The 18,021-nt window shown below is 48.5% G+C and overlaps 4 protein-coding genes across 6 annotated transcripts in view; 2 read left to right on the forward strand and 2 right to left on the reverse strand.

The window, feature by feature from the left end:
- LOC139273407 (zinc finger protein 436-like) overlaps window positions 1-18,021 on the reverse strand; it is a 70,008-nt gene that overhangs the window by 10,350 nt on the left and 41,637 nt on the right. The window contains exons 1-2 of one of the 3 annotated variants that reach the window (XM_070890287.1): window positions 3,401-3,460; window positions 2,557-2,646 (exon numbers count right to left, since the gene is read on the reverse strand). The gene's annotated coding sequence lies outside the window, so the exon portion shown is untranslated. Of the gene's footprint in view, window positions 1-2,556; window positions 2,647-3,195; window positions 3,461-18,021 lie in introns of those variants that run through there. The other 2 variants (XM_070890289.1, XM_070890288.1) reach the window with 2 other exon arrangements.
- On the forward strand, window positions 10,988-11,698 carry LOC139274059 (uncharacterized). The gene is made up of 2 exons (XM_070891114.1): window positions 10,988-11,141; window positions 11,472-11,698. The coding sequence occupies exons 1-2, from the start codon at window positions 10,988-10,990 to the stop codon at window positions 11,696-11,698; spliced, it is 381 nt and encodes a 126-aa protein (XP_070747215.1).
- LOC139273434 (histone H4) lies at window positions 12,533-12,844 on the forward strand. Its single transcript, XM_070890347.1, has one exon. The coding sequence runs from the start codon at window positions 12,533-12,535 to the stop codon at window positions 12,842-12,844; it is 312 nt and encodes a 103-aa protein (XP_070746448.1).
- LOC139273424 (histone H2B-like) lies at window positions 16,569-16,943 on the reverse strand. The gene has a single exon (XM_070890336.1). The coding sequence runs from the start codon at window positions 16,941-16,943 to the stop codon at window positions 16,569-16,571; it is 375 nt and encodes a 124-aa protein (XP_070746437.1).

Consider the following 18,021-nt stretch of genomic DNA (forward strand, 5'->3'; position numbering starts at 1 on the left):
ATCAGCAAACTTGGCTACATTGCACTCGGTCCCTTCATCCAAGTCATTAATATAGATTGTAAATAGTTGAGTGTGGGATTAATCATGCTTTAATCAGTATTTGCCACTTAATGTAAGTGTTGACTTCGTTCAATGTCTGTCAACTTCTGGTATAGTTTGTGAAGGTGGGCTCATTCTGTATCTCTCAGTCTCCAGTACAGTTTATGGAAGTGGTATTGATTCTGTAACTCTCAGTCTCTGATACAGTATATGAGTCTGGGATTCATTCTGTATCTCTCAGTCTCTGGTACAGTGAGTATGGGATTCATTCTGTATCTCTCAGTATCTGGTACAGTGAGTGCGGGATTCATTCTGTATTTCTCAGTCTCTGGTACAGTGAGTGAGTCTGGGATTCACTCTGTATCTCTCAGTCTCTGGTACAGTGAGTGAATCTGGGATTCACTCTGTATTTCTCAGTCTCTGGTACAGTGAGTGTGGGATTCACTCTGTATCTCTCAGTCTCTGGTACAGTGAGTGTGGGATTCACTCTGTATCTCTCAGTCTCTGGTACTGTTAGTGATTGTGGGATACATTCTGTATCTTTCAGTCTGAACCTTATGATGTGGATTTATTCTATACCTTTCAGATACTATTTGTCTATTCTCTCTGATAGTTAATTTGTCACTATGGCTGCACTATTGAGAGATTAACATTGTGCCTTTCCAGCTGATAATGGGTGTGTATTTTGACTGGGATTGATGTATCTACCTGTGAACAGTACTGAGTTATGGTGAAATGTTAACAACTTCTGTCTCTCCTGCTCTGTTTGATTGCTGGATTGAAAATGTATATCTGGAAATTGGGATCATTGCGGGACTGACTACTTCTGCTGTCGATGAGTGTGGAATTGATATTAAGAACATAAGAAATAGGAACAGGAGTAGGCCATACGGCCCCTCGAGCCTGCTCCGCCATTTAATATGATCATGGCTGATCCGATCATGGACTCAGGTCCACTTCCCTGCCCGTGCCCCATAACCCCTTATTTCCTTATCGGTTAAGTAACTGTCCATCTCTGTCTTAAATTTATTCAATGACCCAGCTTCCACAGCTCTGAGGCAGCAAATTCCATAGATTTATAACCCTCAGAGAAGAAATTTCTCCTCATCTCAGTTTTAAATGGGTGGCCCCTTATTCTAAGATTATGCCCCCTAGTTCTAGTCTCCCCTATCAGTGGAACCATCTTCTCTGCCCCCTCATAATCTTATATGTTTCGATAAGATCACCTAAATTCCAATGAGTAGAGGCAAACCTACTAAACTATCCTCATAAGTCAACACCCTCATCTCCGGAATCAACCTAGTGAACCTTCTCTGAACTGCCTCCAAAGCAAACATATCCTTTCTTAGATATGGAAACCAAAATTGTACACAGTATTCCAGGTATGGCCTCACCACTACCCTGTATAACTGTAGCAAAACTTCCCTGCATTTATACTCCATCCCCTTTGCAATAAAGGCCAAGATCCCATTGGCCTTCCTGATCACTTGCTGTACCTGCATACTAACCTTGTGTTTCATGCACCAGGACCCCGAGATCCCGCTGTACTGCAGCACTTTGCAATTGTTCCCCATTTAAATAATAACTTGCTGTTTGATTTTTTTTTGCTAAAGTGCATAACTTCACACTTTCCAACATTATACTCCATCTGCCAAATTTTTGCCCACTCACGTAGCCTGTCTATGTCCTCCTCATGCATTGCTTTTCCTCCCATCTTTGTATCATCAGCAAACTTGGCTACGTTACATCCAGTCCCTTCTTCCAAGTCGTTAATATAGATTGTAAATAGTTGAGGTCCCAGCACTGATCCCTGTGGCACCCCATTAGTTACTGGTTGCCAACCAGAGAATGACCACTTATCCCGACTCTCAGTTTTCTGTTAGTTAGCCAATCCTCTTTCCATGGTAATATATTTCCCCCAATCCCATGAACTTTTATCTTGTGCAGTAACCTTTTATGTGGCATCTTGTCAAGTGCCTTCTGGAAGTCCAAATACACCACATCCACTGGTTTCCCTTTATCCACCCTGTTCATTACATCCTCAAAGAACTCCAACAAATTTTTCAAACATGACTTCCCCTTCATAAATCCATGCTGACTCTGCCTGACTGAATTATGCTTTTCCCAACCACAGATGTTAGGCTAACTGGTCTATAGTTTCCTGCTTTTTGTCTGCCTCCTTTTTTAAAAAGGGGTGTTACATTTTAAGTTTTCCAATCTGCTGGGACCTCCCCAGAATCCAGGGAATTTTGGTAAATTACAACCAATGCATACACTATCCCTGCCGCTACTTCTCTCAAGACCCTAGGATGCAAGCCATCAGTTCCAGGGCATTTACCACCTCATTAGTGATTGTGATATGGCCCCCACCCCCCATAACCCCTTGACTATCCACTGTTGGGATTTTTTAGTGTCCTCTACCATAAAGATTGATACAAAATATTTGGTCAGAGTTTCTGCCATCTCCATGTACCCCATCACCAATTCCCTGGTTTCGTCCTCTGAGTAATACCGTACCTACTGTGTGTACAAGGAGCCAGTTGCACTGTTCCTTATGTCTCAGGTGGCGGAAACTTCACATTTGTTCCGGTTCCTTCAATTCCTTGCCTGCAGGAAGAAATGGTATCTCTGATCATTCAAGAACAGGAGAAGTAGAAAATACTAAAGTGATGAATGTAATTGTTCAATTAATGTTCGTTATGAACATTCACAAAGAAAAGCCAGCGATACAAATAATGTCAGTGTCTGACTCCACTGCAGTACTGCAGCACTCGGCTTCTGCACACCAAGTGTGTTGGGCAGATTTACAGCAATTTACTGACATCAAGACACAACCCAACCCCTGCTCTGTTTCAGGAATGGGACGACCCGATGGGGCACGGATTATACACAGCTCAGATTGCTACTCCCCTCTCCCAGGGCACTAACGGTTCAACCAAAAACAAAGAGCTGCTGTTTAAAACGTGTCTTTCACATTTCTCACCCGTTGCCTCCTTGTATAAATCCTCAGTGTCCGGCTCTGCTTCCACCGCTCACTGTCCAATGACAACAAACACAGTGAGACTGGAACTAAAGCAGGAACGTTCACTACTAGTTTGCAGGGAGAAAGCAGCAATGATTGTAAACAGCAGATCCTTCCCATTCTGTCTCCCTTACCCGGGACACACGCTGTCCACACACAGCCCGAGAATGGCCTCTCCCTTCCCCCACTCACTCCACGCACTGAGACCAGTTCTTGCTCCACTCCGCCTGTTACACACAGCCTCCGACTCCCCCTGAACTTCCCTCGGACTCAGTGCCGATCTCTGAGCCCATCTGCGGACACGCTCCCAAAGCGATGGGCTGCTGCTCGCTGCCTTACCCCGGGGCCGGGGTGTCTCAATTCCCGGCTGTTTAAACCATCTTCTTCCGCTCACTGAGCGAATGGCGCTCACAGGCAGGGCTGGGGGAGGGTAGGACGCATGCGCTCTTCTGCTCACTGGAAATCGGGGCGGGGCTTAACTGCGCATGCGCAGCTCTCTGCAATAATTCAGTCTTTAAAAATCAAAGTTAACTTTTCCCGATTTACTTTTATCAGAATCTGAGCAAAGGAACTGGGCCTGGGGGGCAAGGACAGAGAATGTTTAAAGCTGGGGGCCTTGCCCCTTTGAGATGCTCAATTTGGGATCATTCCGTGCAGGTTGTTTTTCTCTTCGTGAGCCCGTCCTCACAAAGTAATCCTGCAGAAACATCGGAGGGACGGGGGAGTAGGAGTGTTTGCTGGGACTGTGCAGGAGTTAATATCTGACAGAAACTGTCCCAGTTTAATTTAATCAGAGTGAAACACTCGGTCACTGAGTGTAATACCGAACGGCCCTGAGCTGCAAGATTACAGAGAGTACAACAGGCAAGCGAGGGTTAAATGTGGGACCTTGTTTCTTTCACTCTCTGACACTGTCCCGCAGTGTGGGATTAATAATGTGTCTGTCTGTGGTACAATATCAGTGAGAGAGGGGACTGCATCTTCTGTCTCTCCAATGGGATCTTTCAGGATAAAAGCAGACCTCACAGGTCAGTCTGGAACTGATACTGTGCATGTTTCTGTGTCTCACCGCCCTACCTCGCACTCCTCTGTCTCTCGCTCAGTCCTCTGCCCCACCCTCCCCGCTCTCCCCAGTCCTCTCTGTGTTGCTATCCCATCCCCCTTCTCTTGTACTGTTTGGGAAGGCAGGATACTGTTATTTAGCGTGATGTGGAAACACTATTGGAAGTACAACCCTGATACTGTCTCTATTCTCTCCCTAGTGCTATACATGACAGTGCGGCACTGTTACTGAGCGTAAGACGGGGATACCAATACAAAGTGTAAGACTGATACTGTGCCTGTCTCTCTCTATCTTTCGCTGATACGGTACATGAATGCGTGATACAAGTATTGAGCGTAATATGGAGACACAGTTCGCGTGTTTAGGGTGTCTATATCTGCCGTTCTCTCAGATAGTAATCTCTGGGTGATGAGGATGGGATGGATAGGGCACCAGTTACTGTTAAATGTCCCTCAGTTTAGGAGGAGAGAGAGACAAAGAGAGGCTGGTGGGGCAGGGAGCACATAATATATATTTTCAGAAAAATCAAACATATTTCTGCATGCGAACACTATAACAACTTAAAACAGATATGAGTTAAGCCAGCCTCTGTGGTGATTGTTCCCCAGATTCAGGGGCAGGAACCAAACACTGTAAGGAATGCAAGCCTCAGAGTGTTTAACACTTACTGAGCTGGGAAACTACAACTAACCCCGAGAATCGGCAGCACAGGCCGAGCAGAGAGGAAACCCTGTGCTGGGAGCTGTAAATCTGGGACAGGTTGTGCTGTGAATGTGCAGATGTGAACATTGTGTGAGTGATAGTGTGTGTCTACTGTATATGGTCCACGTCTCTGAGCCACACAGGAGGGCGGGTATCACTACAGTCCTGTAGACCATGAGCTTGGTGGCAGATTTGAGGGCCTGATCTTTGAACACTCTTTTCCTCAGGCGGCCGAAGGCTGCACTGGCGCACTGCAGGCGGTGTTGAATCTTATTGTCAATGTCTATCCTTGTTGATAATAGGCTCCCAAGGTATGGAAAGTAGTCTACATTGTCCAGTGCTGGACCGTTGATCTTGATGGAAATCGCTGGAGAAATACTGCCAATGATGTCTCCACAAGATCCTGCAAATCCCCTGGGAGGACAGACGCAACAGTGTTAGCGTCCTCGACCAGGCCAACATCCATAGCATCAAAGCAATGACCACACTCGACCAGCTCCACTGGGCAGGCTGTTAAGTCCTGACTCTAATGTACTGACTTGCACGAGACACATGCTGAAGCCAAGGTCACTCAGGACCTGCATCTTTAATTCACAACTCTCCAGTGCTGCACTTGCCTGAGACCTCCCTTTATATACCTCAGTGGGACAGGTATGGAGTGTCTCCTGCAAGTGCACCCCTAGAGGTAAGGTATACTTATTGTTACAGGTCATATCCAGTTACAGTCATGTATAGCATGGTAAGATACAGTTATATACAGTAATGTGAGATACATGACATCACCCTCCCCCAAGGTCTTATTGCCTTTATAGATTCAGTCTCTCAGGTGGTCTGCACTCTCGCGTGGAGCGTCTTAGTTGTGGTTCAGTTGTTTGCCTTGGTGCCTGTGTTTTGTTCGGTGTGATTGCTGGTATCTCGCCTGGGCTGTCTGTTCCGTTTGGTGTGATTGCTGGTATCTCGCCTGGGCTGTTTGTTCAGACTGCCCTTTCCTCAGGTTGTTCCACCTGTCTGTCCACTAGGTGTGGTGTGAGTTCCACATTGTAGTCTGCCTCTGTTTCTTCAGTGTTATCAGTGAATCTACTTTTAACTTCGTCTACATGCCTCTGGCAGGTTTGGCCATTGTTCATTTGTACAATCAGTAGCCTGTCCCTGCAAGCCATTTGGGACCCCGGCCATAGTTTAGCACAACACTTTGTCCCCTATCTCATTCCATCTCCCCCTCGAATTTCGGTCATGGTACTCAGTTAGCTTTTGATGCTTAGCCTCAACAATTTCATTCATGTCTGGGAGGACTAACGAGAGCCTGGTCTTTAAGGTTCGTTTCATCAATAGTTGCACGGGGGGAACCCCAGTCAACGAATGCGGACGAGATCTGTATGCCAGCAGCAGTCGTGACAGGTGGCTCTGCAGCATGGGACCTTGGATTCTGAGCATGCCTTGTTTAATGATCTGCACTGCTCACTCCACCTGGCCATTGGAAGCCGGTTTGAAAGGTGCCATCTTAACGTGATTTATACCGTGGTCAACTATAAAATTGTGAAATTCTGCGCTGGTGAAGCACGGACCATTATCACTGACCAATATGTCAGGAATGCCGTGCATTGCAAACATGGTTCTAAGGCTCTCCACAGTGGTGGAGGTGGTGCTCGAGTTTAAAATGGTGCACTCGATCCATTTTGAAAATGCATCAACAACTACGAGAAACATTTTTCCCACAAATGGGCCTGCATAGTCCACATGCACCCATGACCACGGTTTGGTGGGCCAGGGCCAGGGGCTAAGGGGAGCCTCCCTGGGGGCATTACTGAGTTGGGCACAAATGGTGCACCAACGGACACAGAGCTCCAAGTCTGCATCAATGCCAGGCCACCAGACATGAGATCTGGCTATGGCCTTCATAAGGATGATCCCCGGGTGTTCACGATGGAGCTCCTGGACAAATGCCTCCCTGCCTCGTAAGGGTATAACTACTCAGCTGCCCCACATCAGGCAGTCTGCCTGTAGTGAGAGTTCATGCATGCGCCTATGGAAGGGTTTGACCTCCTCAGGGCAGGCATCGCGAGCCTCTGCCCAGTCACCAGTTAAAACGCATCTTTTAACTAGACATAACGTGGGGTCACTGGTCGTCCAGGCTCTGATTTGGCGAGCCGTCATGGGCGAACCTGTGGATTCAAAGGCATTGATTGCCATGATCATCTCACAGTCCTGTTCGTCGGACCCTTCTATGGTCACCAGGGGTAGCCTGCTAAGCGCGTCGGCACAATTGTCTGTGCCTGGTCTGTGCCTTATCGTGTAGTCGTAAGCCGCCAGCATAAGTGCCCACCGCTGAATGCGCGCTGAGGTGTTGGTGTTGATTGCCTTGCACTCCGATAGTAGGGACTTGAGGGGTTTGTGGTCGGTTTCTAATGCAAACTTGGCCACGAAAAGGTATTGGTGTATCTTTTTGACACTGTACACACACGCGAGCACCTCTTTCTCAACCATACCGTACCCGCGCTCCGCCCGCGAAAGTGACCTGGAGGCATAAGCAACGGGCTGCAATTTGCCCGCATCATTGACGTGCTGTAAAATGCACCTGACCCCGTACGCTGATGCATCACAAGTAAGGACTAACTTTTTACCTGGATCAAAAAAGGCTAAAACACTCTTGGAACATAGAAGGTTTTGTGCCTTATTGAAGGCGCATTCTTGGGTGTCCCCCCAAAACCAATTGCACCCCTTTCTGATTAACACATGGAGAGGCTCCAGCAGTGTGCTCAAGTTCTGCATAAAGTTCCCAAAGTAATTGAGTAGCCCAGAAAGGCGCGCAGTTCTGAGATATTCCGGGGCCTGGGTGCCAGGTGAATCGCTTCAGTTCGGTTGGGCGGATTCCATCAGCGGCAATCCTTTTGCCCAAAAATTCAACCTCAGGCGTGAGAAACAGACACTTGGATTTCTTAACTCTTAGGCCTACCCGATCCAATCGACTTAGTACTTCCTCAAGATTGCGGAGATGAGAGCCGGTGTCCCTGCCCATGATGAGTATGTCATCTTGAAACACAACCCGGGATGGACTTGAGCAGACTCTCCATGTTGCACTGGAATATAGCAGCTGCCGACCTGATGCCGAATGGGCATCGATTGTACACAAAAAGGCCTCGATGTGCGTTGATGATGGTGAGTAGCTTAGACTCTTCGGTCAGTTCTTGCGTCATATACCCAGATGTGAGGGCAAGTTTCATGAAAAGTTTTCCTCCAGCCAACGTGGCAAATAGGTCCTCCACTCTGGGCAATGGGTATTGGTCCTGTAGGGAGATTCTGTTTATGGTAGACTTGTAATCCCCACAGATTCACACGGATCCATCAGGCTTCATGACGGGGACGATGGGGCTTGCCCAGTCACTGAATACCATGGGAGAAATTATGCCTTCCAGCAGAAGCTGGTCCAGTTCATTTTCAATATTTTCCCTCATCACATAAGGTACAGCTCTAGCCTTGTGATGGACCGGTCTGGCATTCTGTGTGATGTAGATTCTAACTTTAGCCCCTTTGAAGGTGCCCACACCTGGCTGAAAGAGATGTTCAAAATGGTTTAGAACTGTTGAGCAGGAGGTCCGTTCCTCTGACGACATGGCGTGAACATCATCCCATTTCCAATTAAGTTCTGCTAGCCAGCTTCTCCCCAACAGGGCTGGGAGATCCCTGGGGACAATCCACAGGGAAAGTCGGTTGACCATTCCTTTGTGTGTGACCGAGAGCATGGCGCTGCCAAGGACTGGGATGATTTCTTTACTATAGGTCCTTAGTTTGGTGTCGATCTTTGTGAGTTTTGGTCTGTTGCTTTTGTGCAGCCACAGATGTTCAAATTGTTGAATGCTCAGGAGGCATTGACTGGCCCCCGTGTCCAGCTCCATGTTGATGGGTATCCCATTGAGTAGAACCCTCATCATAATTGGAGGCATCTTGGTGTAAGAACAATGGACATTGATCGTGTGAACCCGCTGTACCTCGGCATCCCCTACACTGTTCCAACCATCTTCTGGTCCACTTTTCGACCCTTCCGCTGAGCTGCTGTTTTTCTGACATGTGAGCCAGATGCCCTGCGTAGTTGCAGTTTCTGCAAACGGCATGCTGAAATCGACACACCCTGGTTGAGTGCCTTCCCCCACATCTCCAACACAGACTGTTTCCATTGTTTCCGAAGGATGAGCTGCGTCTGGCTGATCTCCCTTGAGCTTCTCTCAATCTGTTGTTGATTGCTCGCATTGTGGGTTGATGAGGTGTGATCGGCCGTTCATGTGGCCCTTGATTTTGATGGCTTCTGGCGCCACTGTCTGCTGCGGAAGGCCTGTTCTCCTGCCTTTGTCTGTGTGTGGGGGTACCGGTTTGTTTCACAATGTGAATCCCTTGTTCTGATGCCTCGTTGGTTGCCGTACCCGAAGTATAGATCAGCTTTGTTTCTTCTTCGCCTGCCAAGAATGTCTATGCGACCAGTACTGCTGCCTCTAGAGTCAAGTTCTTAGTCTCTATAAGCTTTCGGAATATGCCTGCATGCCCCATTCCTTCAATAATAAAGTCTCTCAGTACTTCTCTCCTTAGTTCATCGGGGAACTCACATGAACTAGCCAGCCTCCGAAGTTCTGCCACGAAGTCAAGTATGCTTTCGCCCACACAGCATCTGTAGTTGTAGAACCTGTGTCTGGCCATGTGTAGGCTGCTCGCTGGCTTCAGGTGGTCTCTCACCAGTGTGCTCAACTCCTCAAACGACTTGCTTGCTGGTTTCTCGGGTGCCAGCAGGTCTTTCATTAAAGCGTATGTTTTCAAGCTCTTCTCTTGTCTGCCTTATCGTCGCCCAGCCAGTCTTTGGTCACAAAGCTTTGCTGTAGCCTTTCTATAAAGTCATCCCAAATGTCTCCAGCATTGTATTTCTCATCTGAGCTGTTGGTAGCCATTCTGTGGATTCTGTGATCCCGTAACTCATCGCCACTGTTAAGTCCTGACTCTAATGTACTGACTTGCACGAGACACATGCTGAAGTCAAGGTCACTCAGGACCTGCACCTTTAATTCACAACTCTCCAGTGCTGCACTTGCCTGAGACCTCCCTTTATATACCTCAGTGGGACAGGTATGGAGTGTCTCCTGCAAGAGCACCCCTGGTGGTAAGGTATGCTTATTGTTACAGGTCATATCCAGTTACAGTCATGTATAGCATGGTAAGATACAGTTATGTACAGTAATGTGAGATACATGACACAGGCCACATTGTTCGCATGCCTGACACAAAACTCCCAAAGCAAGCGCTCTACTCAGAACTCCTACACGGCAAGCAAGTCCAAGGTGGGCAGAGGAAACGTTACAAGGACAGCCTCAAAACCTCCCTGATAAAGTGCAACATCCCCACTGACACCTGGGAGTCCCTGGCCAAAGACCACCCTAAGTGGAGGAAGTGCATCCGGGAGGGCGCTGAGCACCTCGCGTCTCATCGCCGAGAGTGTGCAGAAAATAAGCGCAGGCAGCGGAAAGAGCGTGCAGCGAACAAGTCCCACCCTCCCTTACCCTCAAAGACTAACTGTCCCACCTGTGACAGAGACTGTAATTCCCGTATTGGACTGTTCAGTCACCTAACAACTCACTTTCAGAGTGTGATGAGAGTGTGTTAAAGGGCGGCCGGTGAGACTAATGTCACTGTGTTTGTGTGTCCCTCTCATCGCCCAATTCCAGAGTCCCTCTTGTGTAAAATTCAAAGATTTCCCTGTCACAGGATCGCCCTGCTCAGGTCTAAAGTGGGAATTAAACGTCAAGTTTGATTTGATTTCAAATTTTAGTCGGCAAACAGAGAAAATGTCCGCGATCGGGTGAGAGAGCGCGATCAGTGCAGCAATGAAACGGTTTAAATCCAAATTGCTGCCTTCAATTCGGATGATTCCTTCTCGACAACAAACATCCCGGTGTTCGGGACAGAAAGAGGCCAGTCTGGGAATCTGGAGGGCCCGGGTTGAATTGGAATCGGACAGTTAATAAGGAGAGAGAAACACAGAGAGGCTGGAGGGGCGGGGAGCTGACAGCAGGATGTCTCCGCCCCGTCCGCTCGCTGCCTTTAAGTTGCTCTGTGCCGCCGCCTCCCGTTTCATTTCTGACCGAGCTCTGACTGTCAGAGAGATTTTCCACAGAGTCGCCGACATGACTGACACTGCAGCCGCCGAAACCGCTCCTCCTGCCGCCGCCGCTCAAACCAAGGCTCCCAGTAAGAAGAAGAAGGCAGCTCCCCGCTCCAAGCCAGCCGGCCCCACGATGGGCGAACAGATCCTCAAGGTTGTGGCCGATGGCAACGATCGCAAGGGGATGTCCCTGGCCGCGATTAAGAAGGCTCTGGCGGCCAAAGGCGTGAATGTGGAGAAGCGCGGGTCCCAGATCAGGTTCAGTATCAAGAGGAATGTGACAAATGGCTTCCTGGTGCAGATTAAGGGCACGGGCGCCTCGGGCTCCTTCAAAGTCGCTAAGAAGGAAAACCAGGGGAAAGTGGGAAGGAAGGTGAAGAAACCAGCAGTCAAGAAATCTCCAGCCAAGAAGCCAGCAGCCAAGAAATCTCCGGCCAAGAAACCAGCAGCCAAGAAATCTCCGGCCAAGAAACCAGCAGCCAAGAAATCTCTGACCAAGAAACCAGCAGCCAAGAAATCTCCAGCCAAGAAACCAGCAGCCAAGAAATCTCCAGCCAAGAAACCAGCAGCCAAGAAGGCGCCAACAGTAAAAAAGACAGCGAAAGCGGCGGCTGGGAAGAATGCGGCGGCGAAGCCTAAGAGCCCCGAGAAGGCCTCAGGCGCAAAGGTAAAGGCGTACAAAAAGGTGGAAAAACCGAGGGCCAAGGCCTTATCAGCAAAACCCAAAAAGTAAATAAAAAGTGAAACTTGTAAACATCTGAACCCAAAGGCTCTTCTCAGAGCCACCCACGCCTCTCAGAAAAGAGCTGATCCCCGAATCAAATGATCTCTGTCCCGGGGCCGGGCTCAGATTTCAGACAGAAATCATTGAACATGAAGCCAGGATCCCTGGTGACTCGCTGACATTGGCTGCACTCACCCCTCCCCCAGTGTCTGTAATAAAACACACAAAGAATGGGATGTCCGGCCCGGGCCTCACTAACTGGGGATGTGTTCGGCTCCAGTCTCAGTTCCTGGTCATTGTCATTTCACAGATTCAGGGGGAGAGTCTGTGAGACGGTGATACTGGCGGAGATACCCCGCCTCACAACTCAAACCCCAAGCACCACATTCTCCAAATCAGCTGGAATAAGGTGTTTGTAAACTGCTGAACCCGTCTGTGAGAGGAAGTGTGGGGAGATGGAACAAGGTCTGAGATTGACAGGGAAGGGGCTGTATATAGGCGGGAATATTCGCGATTGTTAATTGTAACGGGACTTTATTTAAAAGCTTCTGGTTCATGGAAGCCTTGAAGATGAATTCCGAGTCTGTAAGGGTTTGTGCGGAGCGCTGTGTTTCGGTTCTATTGTGGGAAAACGGTTTGAAATTGGCGGCTGCAGAAATCTGGTGGCGGAGCTGGAAGACCAGAGGCCGCTCTCTGTTCTGTCTGTCAATCTTGACTCTGTCTCCTCCCCTTCCCGCCTCTCTCACTCTGCACTTTCTCAGTCAGGTCGGCTCCGGCTCTATAAAAAGGAGCCGGGAGGAGCTCGTTCTCATTCAGCGGCTGTTTCAGTGAGTAACCGTCATCATGTCTGGTCGAGGTAAAGGCGGCAAAGGACTGGGTAAAGGCGGAGCCAAGCGGCACCGTAAAGTGCTCCGTGATAACATCCAGGGCATCACCAAACCAGCTATCCGCCGCCTGGCTCGCCGTGGCGGTGTCAAGCGGATCTCGGGCTTGATCTACGAGGAGACCCGCGGGGTGCTGAAGGTTTTCCTGGAGAATGTGATCAGAGATGCAGTCACCTACACTGAGCACGCCAAGCGCAAGACGGTCACTGCCATGGATGTGGTGTACGCTCTGAAGCGGCAGGGCCGCACTCTCTACGGATTCGGCGGCTGAATAATCGACCCTTTCCCCCCCAAACACAAGACAAAGGCTCTTCTAAGAGCCACCCACCGCCTCACAGAGAGAGCAGCGACCTGGGGATGGGAGCGTGGACAGTTTGGTTGGGAAATGGTTTCGGCTGTTTAATTAATGGAAATAAATATTTGGATTTATATAGCGCCTTTCACGACCACCGAACGCCTCTTAAGACCAATCAAGTACTTTTGGAGTGTAGTCGCTGTAGGAATATGGGAATTATTAAATATTTTACAAGTATTGTAAATGTGAGAGATCAGAAACTCAGGCTGACAGTCACAATTACTGGGTGGGATACACAGTCCCCTTTACCCAGACATTACAGTCTCCCCTCACAGATAATTCCTGTCATTTGAGGTTTCTGTGAGAATCGGTTAAATGGGGCGGGATCGATGCGGGACTTTATGTTTACAGGAAGCAGTGACCGGGGATTTATTCCCGCCCGGTACAGACCGATCAGGGAATAGAACATAATTCAAACCGGAATGTTACAGAGAATGGGCTTGGTGATTTATAATGGGGCACAATCGCCGTTATAAAGAGCGGGATTCTTAAATTGCTGGCGGGACATTAGAGTTTATTTAATCTCTGTTGGTTGATACTGTGAAATTGGCGGGCTTTTTGAAATTGACCATCTGTCAGTTTCAGTTCAGCCAATCAAGGCCTAGTAATCTCCGCCCTTCATTTCACTCGGTGCTTGGTTCAAACTTGATTGGCGGTCGGGCTGCAGCCAATCACAGCCCAGGGGCGGACCCTCGCACACTTTAAAAGGAGGCCCCAGAGGAGGCTCTGCATTAGCAGTCCGTTTGTCTCAGATTTTTTTTGTGTTGAGATCCGTTCAGAAAATGGCTAGGACCAAGCAGACAGCGCGCAAATCCACCGGAGGGAAAGCTCCTCGCAAACAGCTGGCGACCAAAGCGGCCCGGAAGAGCGCTCCCGCCACGGGCGGAGTGAAGAAGCCTCATCGCTACAGACCCGGCACCGTGGCTCTGAGGGAGATCCGCCGCTACCAGAAATCCACCGAGTTGCTGATCCGCAAACTGCCCTTCCAACGCCTGGTGCGGGAGATCGCTCAGGACTTTAAGACCGACCTGCGCTTCCAGAGCTCGGCCGTCATGGCCCTGCAGGAGGCCAGCGAGGCTTACCTGGTGGGGCTCTTTGAGGACACCAACCTGTGCGCCATTCATGCCAAGCGAGTTACCATCATGCCCAAAGACATCCAGCTCGCCCGCCGCATCCGCGGGGAGCGCGCCTAGACTCCCCCTTCCTCGGCTCGGAGCTTCAGTACCAAGTAAAACAACGGCTCTTTTCAGAGCCACCAAATCAACAAAGGAAAGAGCTGCGATCTCCTATAACCAGAGCTTCGTGTTGTTCATTAACCCATTGTAGGGATGGGCAGAGGATGTGGGACTGATTACTGATCGTGTGTTCAGATACCAACTCCGTTCACATCGGAGTTATTGACGATTAACTAATGAGCCCTTTAATATTTTCAGAAACTGATATCGGCTTTGCGTCGCTCTGACCTCGAGTTCCCCGGGGCAGAACACAGATTTCCCCATTCGGTGTTGCCGGAGAATGGGGACAGGCAGATCTGGGAAGCACTCCAATTGACCCAGGTCCTGTGTGTGCACATCGCTCGCTGCTCCAGTGCGGTCTAAACTGACTGGCTTAGCAGAGAAATACACAGCCCGGGAACGGCCGGAGCTCCCGAGAACAGAAGCAGCATTCAAACTATCTCAAACCAGACCAAAATTAAACTAGGCCCTTTTATTACTACATTAATTCATCACCGCCGACTCTCTAGTTTTCAGATAGACTAAAGAATATTTAAGGAACCGGTGGCGGTATTTATACAATTGTTGAGTGACAACTGTAGTTCAATTATTCGCTGTTAACTGGAAGAGTGTATCTGTGAGCAGAGAACCGTAATGCAAAGACTGGGAACTGAAAACTCCCCCATACGGATAAGGGGTAAGCCATTTAGGACTGAGATGAGGAGAAACTTATTCACTGAGTTGTTAACCTGTGGAATTCCCTACCGCAGAGTTGTTGATGCCAGTTCGTTAGATATATTCAAGAGGGAGTTAGATGCGGCCCTTATAACTAAAGTGATCAAGGGGTATGGAGAGAAAGCAGGAAAGGGGTACTGAGGTGAAAGATCAGCCATGATCTTATTGAATGGTGGTGCAGGCTCGAATGGCCTACTACTGCACCTATTTTCTATGTTTACAGGTCTAAAACAGCCCAATCTATAGGTACATGAATTAAAGGGCTCTGACTCCATTAAGACAGTAAGCAGCCCTTTCACAGATACTGTGGGTGGCTCTGAAAAGAGCCTTTGGGTTATTAGATTAAATCTTGTCCGCTTTACTTGGTCTTGGACGAAGTGGTGGTTTTCTTTGGCAGCAGCACGGCCTGGATATTCGGCAGCACTCCACCCTGAGCGATGGTCACCTTTCCCAGCAGCTTGTTGAGCTCCTCGTCGTTGCGGATGGCCAGCTGCAGGTGTCTGGGGATGATGCGGGTCTTTTTGTTGTCGCGGGCCGCATTGCCGGCCAGCTCCAGGATTTCAGCGGTCAGATACTCGAGCACAGCAGCCATGTAGACCGGGGCTCCGGCACCCACACGCTGAGCGTAGTTCCCCTTTCGCAGGAGCCTGTGAACACGGCCCACAGGGAACTGCAGTCCGGCCCGGGAGGAACGAGACTTGGCCTTGGCGCGAGCTTTACCGCCGGTTTTTCCTCTTCCAGACATTTCCACAAGTTCAGACAAAAAATGAGAAACTCCTCCCATATCTGTCCTTCTTATACCTTATGGAGGGATGCAGGGAGCGAACTTGTGATTGGTCGCCCTGAAGTGGATTTCATTGGTCTTTTCCGCTGACCAATCACCATCTGTTTAGCCCGCCAATGAAAAGAGGGCGAAAATTACTGTTCGACTTCCAACGAATCTTCAATTTCAAAAACCCCGCCAATAATTTTTACAATGCGGATTATGTTAATAAATTCACCATTAGCCAAAGATTTCCAAACACTTTTTTATTTCCTTTTGTCGTATTCCATATTGCTTCCAAATTCCAGGATATTACAATTAAGATGAAATTCGTGCCCAGTTTCAAACGTTCTGTAACGGGACACATTCTTGTACAATTTGGGAATCACAGATCATGGATCGATCCTCCGCACAGGCGGGAGTGAGACCAGAACTGAGAGTTCTTCTGTGAAAAGAGAAGAGGGACACAGGGTTCAAACTCCCTGTTCTGGTCTCTGTAAGAACTCCCAGTCTGGGCTGTTGCACTCGGAGTCTCGGATTAATAAGCGGGTTGAGCCGAACGAGATTTTTTTTTTCCTTTTAAAAGGGCTTGAGAGAGAATGAGGGGACTAAAGTCTGAGTTTCACCTCCTAAAATAAGATCATAATTCATTGGCAAGCGACCACGGACAGTGTGTGCAGTTTACTGGGAGGGAAATTCATCAGCGAAGTTAAAGTTGAACCGGACAGTAAAACCGCTTATCTGAGAATTCAAATCTAAATCTACAGCTGGAACTTTAAATGTTGTCAAACACACTTGCTCAGGAAATAACTACAGTAAATTGAGTTTAAAGGGTGATGTGTTTGTGCAGCTCTTTCAGAGACGTTGTGGGTGGCTCTTAAAAGAGCCGTTGTGTTTGGGGTTTGTTCTGTCAGGACAGCGTGGAGTTTTACTTGGAGCTGGTGTACTTGGTCACCGCCTTTGTCCCTTCCGACACGGCGTGCTTGGCCAGCTCCCCGGGCAGCAGCAGGCGCACGGCGGTCTGGATCTCCCGAGAGCTGATGGTGCAGCGCTTGTTGTAATGGGCCAGGCGGGAAGCCTCACCCGCAATGCGCTCGAAAATATCGTTCACAAACGAGTTCATGATGCCCATGGCCTTGGAGGAGATGCCGGTGTCGGGGTGAACCTGCTTCATCACTTTGTAGATGTAGATGGAGTAACTCTCCTTCCTCGACTTTCGGCGCTTCTTGCCGCCCTTCGGTGGTGTTTTCTTGATAACTTTCTTGGCACCCTTTTTCGAAGCTGGTTTCTTTTCCTCAGGCATCGTCTTGTTTACTCAGGCACAGATTATGAAGCAAATTTTGCGTCCAGGCTAGCATTATATAGGCAGCCCCACACTCCGCCCACAGCCCTATGCTAATGACGGATTAATGAAGGCAATGAATGTGATTGGTTCATTGGCTGCATTGTCAATTTCCATTGTTCTGTATCTCTCTGATTGATCTCTATAAACATCCAATCAGATTTATTGCTCGCCACAATCTCAAATTCTTGAATGAGGTCATCAATTGCATCCCCTCCCGATTTATACTCTGTTCTTTATGTTTCTGTTCTGCTCTCAGGTAAAAATGGTTAATGACGGCCGGACTTATGAGCTTCACGTTTTTTCCTATATATATATCTGAACAGCAAACTCGCTGCTGTGTTTGTCGATCTAGATGTTTACATGTTCGAGACATTGACCGGTTTGTAACCGAGATTGCCTGAGGGTCACTTCTGATCAGGACTTGGGAGTCCTTCTATGAGGGCAAGGGGCCCTCACTGTCTTTCCGCCCTGATGCTGCCTTCCTCCCATCGTTTAATTCAACACCTTTCTTATCTGCCACTGCTGTAACATGGATGTAACAGCACGAATTTATGAAGGGGAAGTCATGTTTGACATATTTGCTGGAATTCTTTGAGGATGTAACGAACTGTGTGGATAAACGGGAAGCAGTGGATGTGGTGTATTTGGACTTCCAGAAGGCATTTGACAAGGTGCCACATAAAAGGTTACTTACTGCACAAGATAAAAGTTCATGGGGTTGGGGGTAATATATTAGCATGGATAAAGGATTGGCTAACGAACAGAAACCAGAGAGTCGGGATAAATGGTTCATTCTCACGTTGGCAATCAGTACCCAATGGGATGCCACAGGGATCAGTGCTGGGACCCCAACTATTTATGATCTATATTAACGACTTGGAAGAAGGGACCGAGTGTAACACAGCCAAGTTTGCTGACGATACATAGATGGGAGGAAAAGCAATGTGTGAGGACACAAACATTCTGCAAAAGGACATAGACAGGCTAAGTGAGTGAGCAAGAATTTGGCAGATGTAGTATAATATTGGAAAGTGTG

Source organism: Pristiophorus japonicus, chromosome 9 (genome assembly GCF_044704955.1).
Source record: "Pristiophorus japonicus isolate sPriJap1 chromosome 9, sPriJap1.hap1, whole genome shotgun sequence".
In the NCBI taxonomy this organism is placed as follows: domain Eukaryota; kingdom Metazoa; phylum Chordata; class Chondrichthyes; family Pristiophoridae; genus Pristiophorus; species Pristiophorus japonicus.

Excerpts from the sequence above, each read along its gene's own strand:
- LOC139274059 (XM_070891114.1), top strand. The coding sequence starts at position 10,988 with ATGACTGACACTGCAGCCGCCGAAACCGCTCCTCCTGCCGCCGCCGCT. Across the intron at positions 11,142-11,471 it reads TGTGGCCGATGGCAACGATC|CAGCCAAGAAATCTCCAGCC; the intron begins GCAAGGGGATGT and ends CCAAGAAACCAG.
- LOC139273434 (XM_070890347.1), top strand. The coding sequence starts at position 12,533 with ATGTCTGGTCGAGGTAAAGGCGGCAAAGGACTGGGTAAAGGCGGAGCC.
- LOC139273424 (XM_070890336.1), bottom strand. The coding sequence starts at position 16,943 with ATGCCTGAGGAAAAGAAACCAGCTTCGAAAAAGGGTGCCAAGAAAGTT.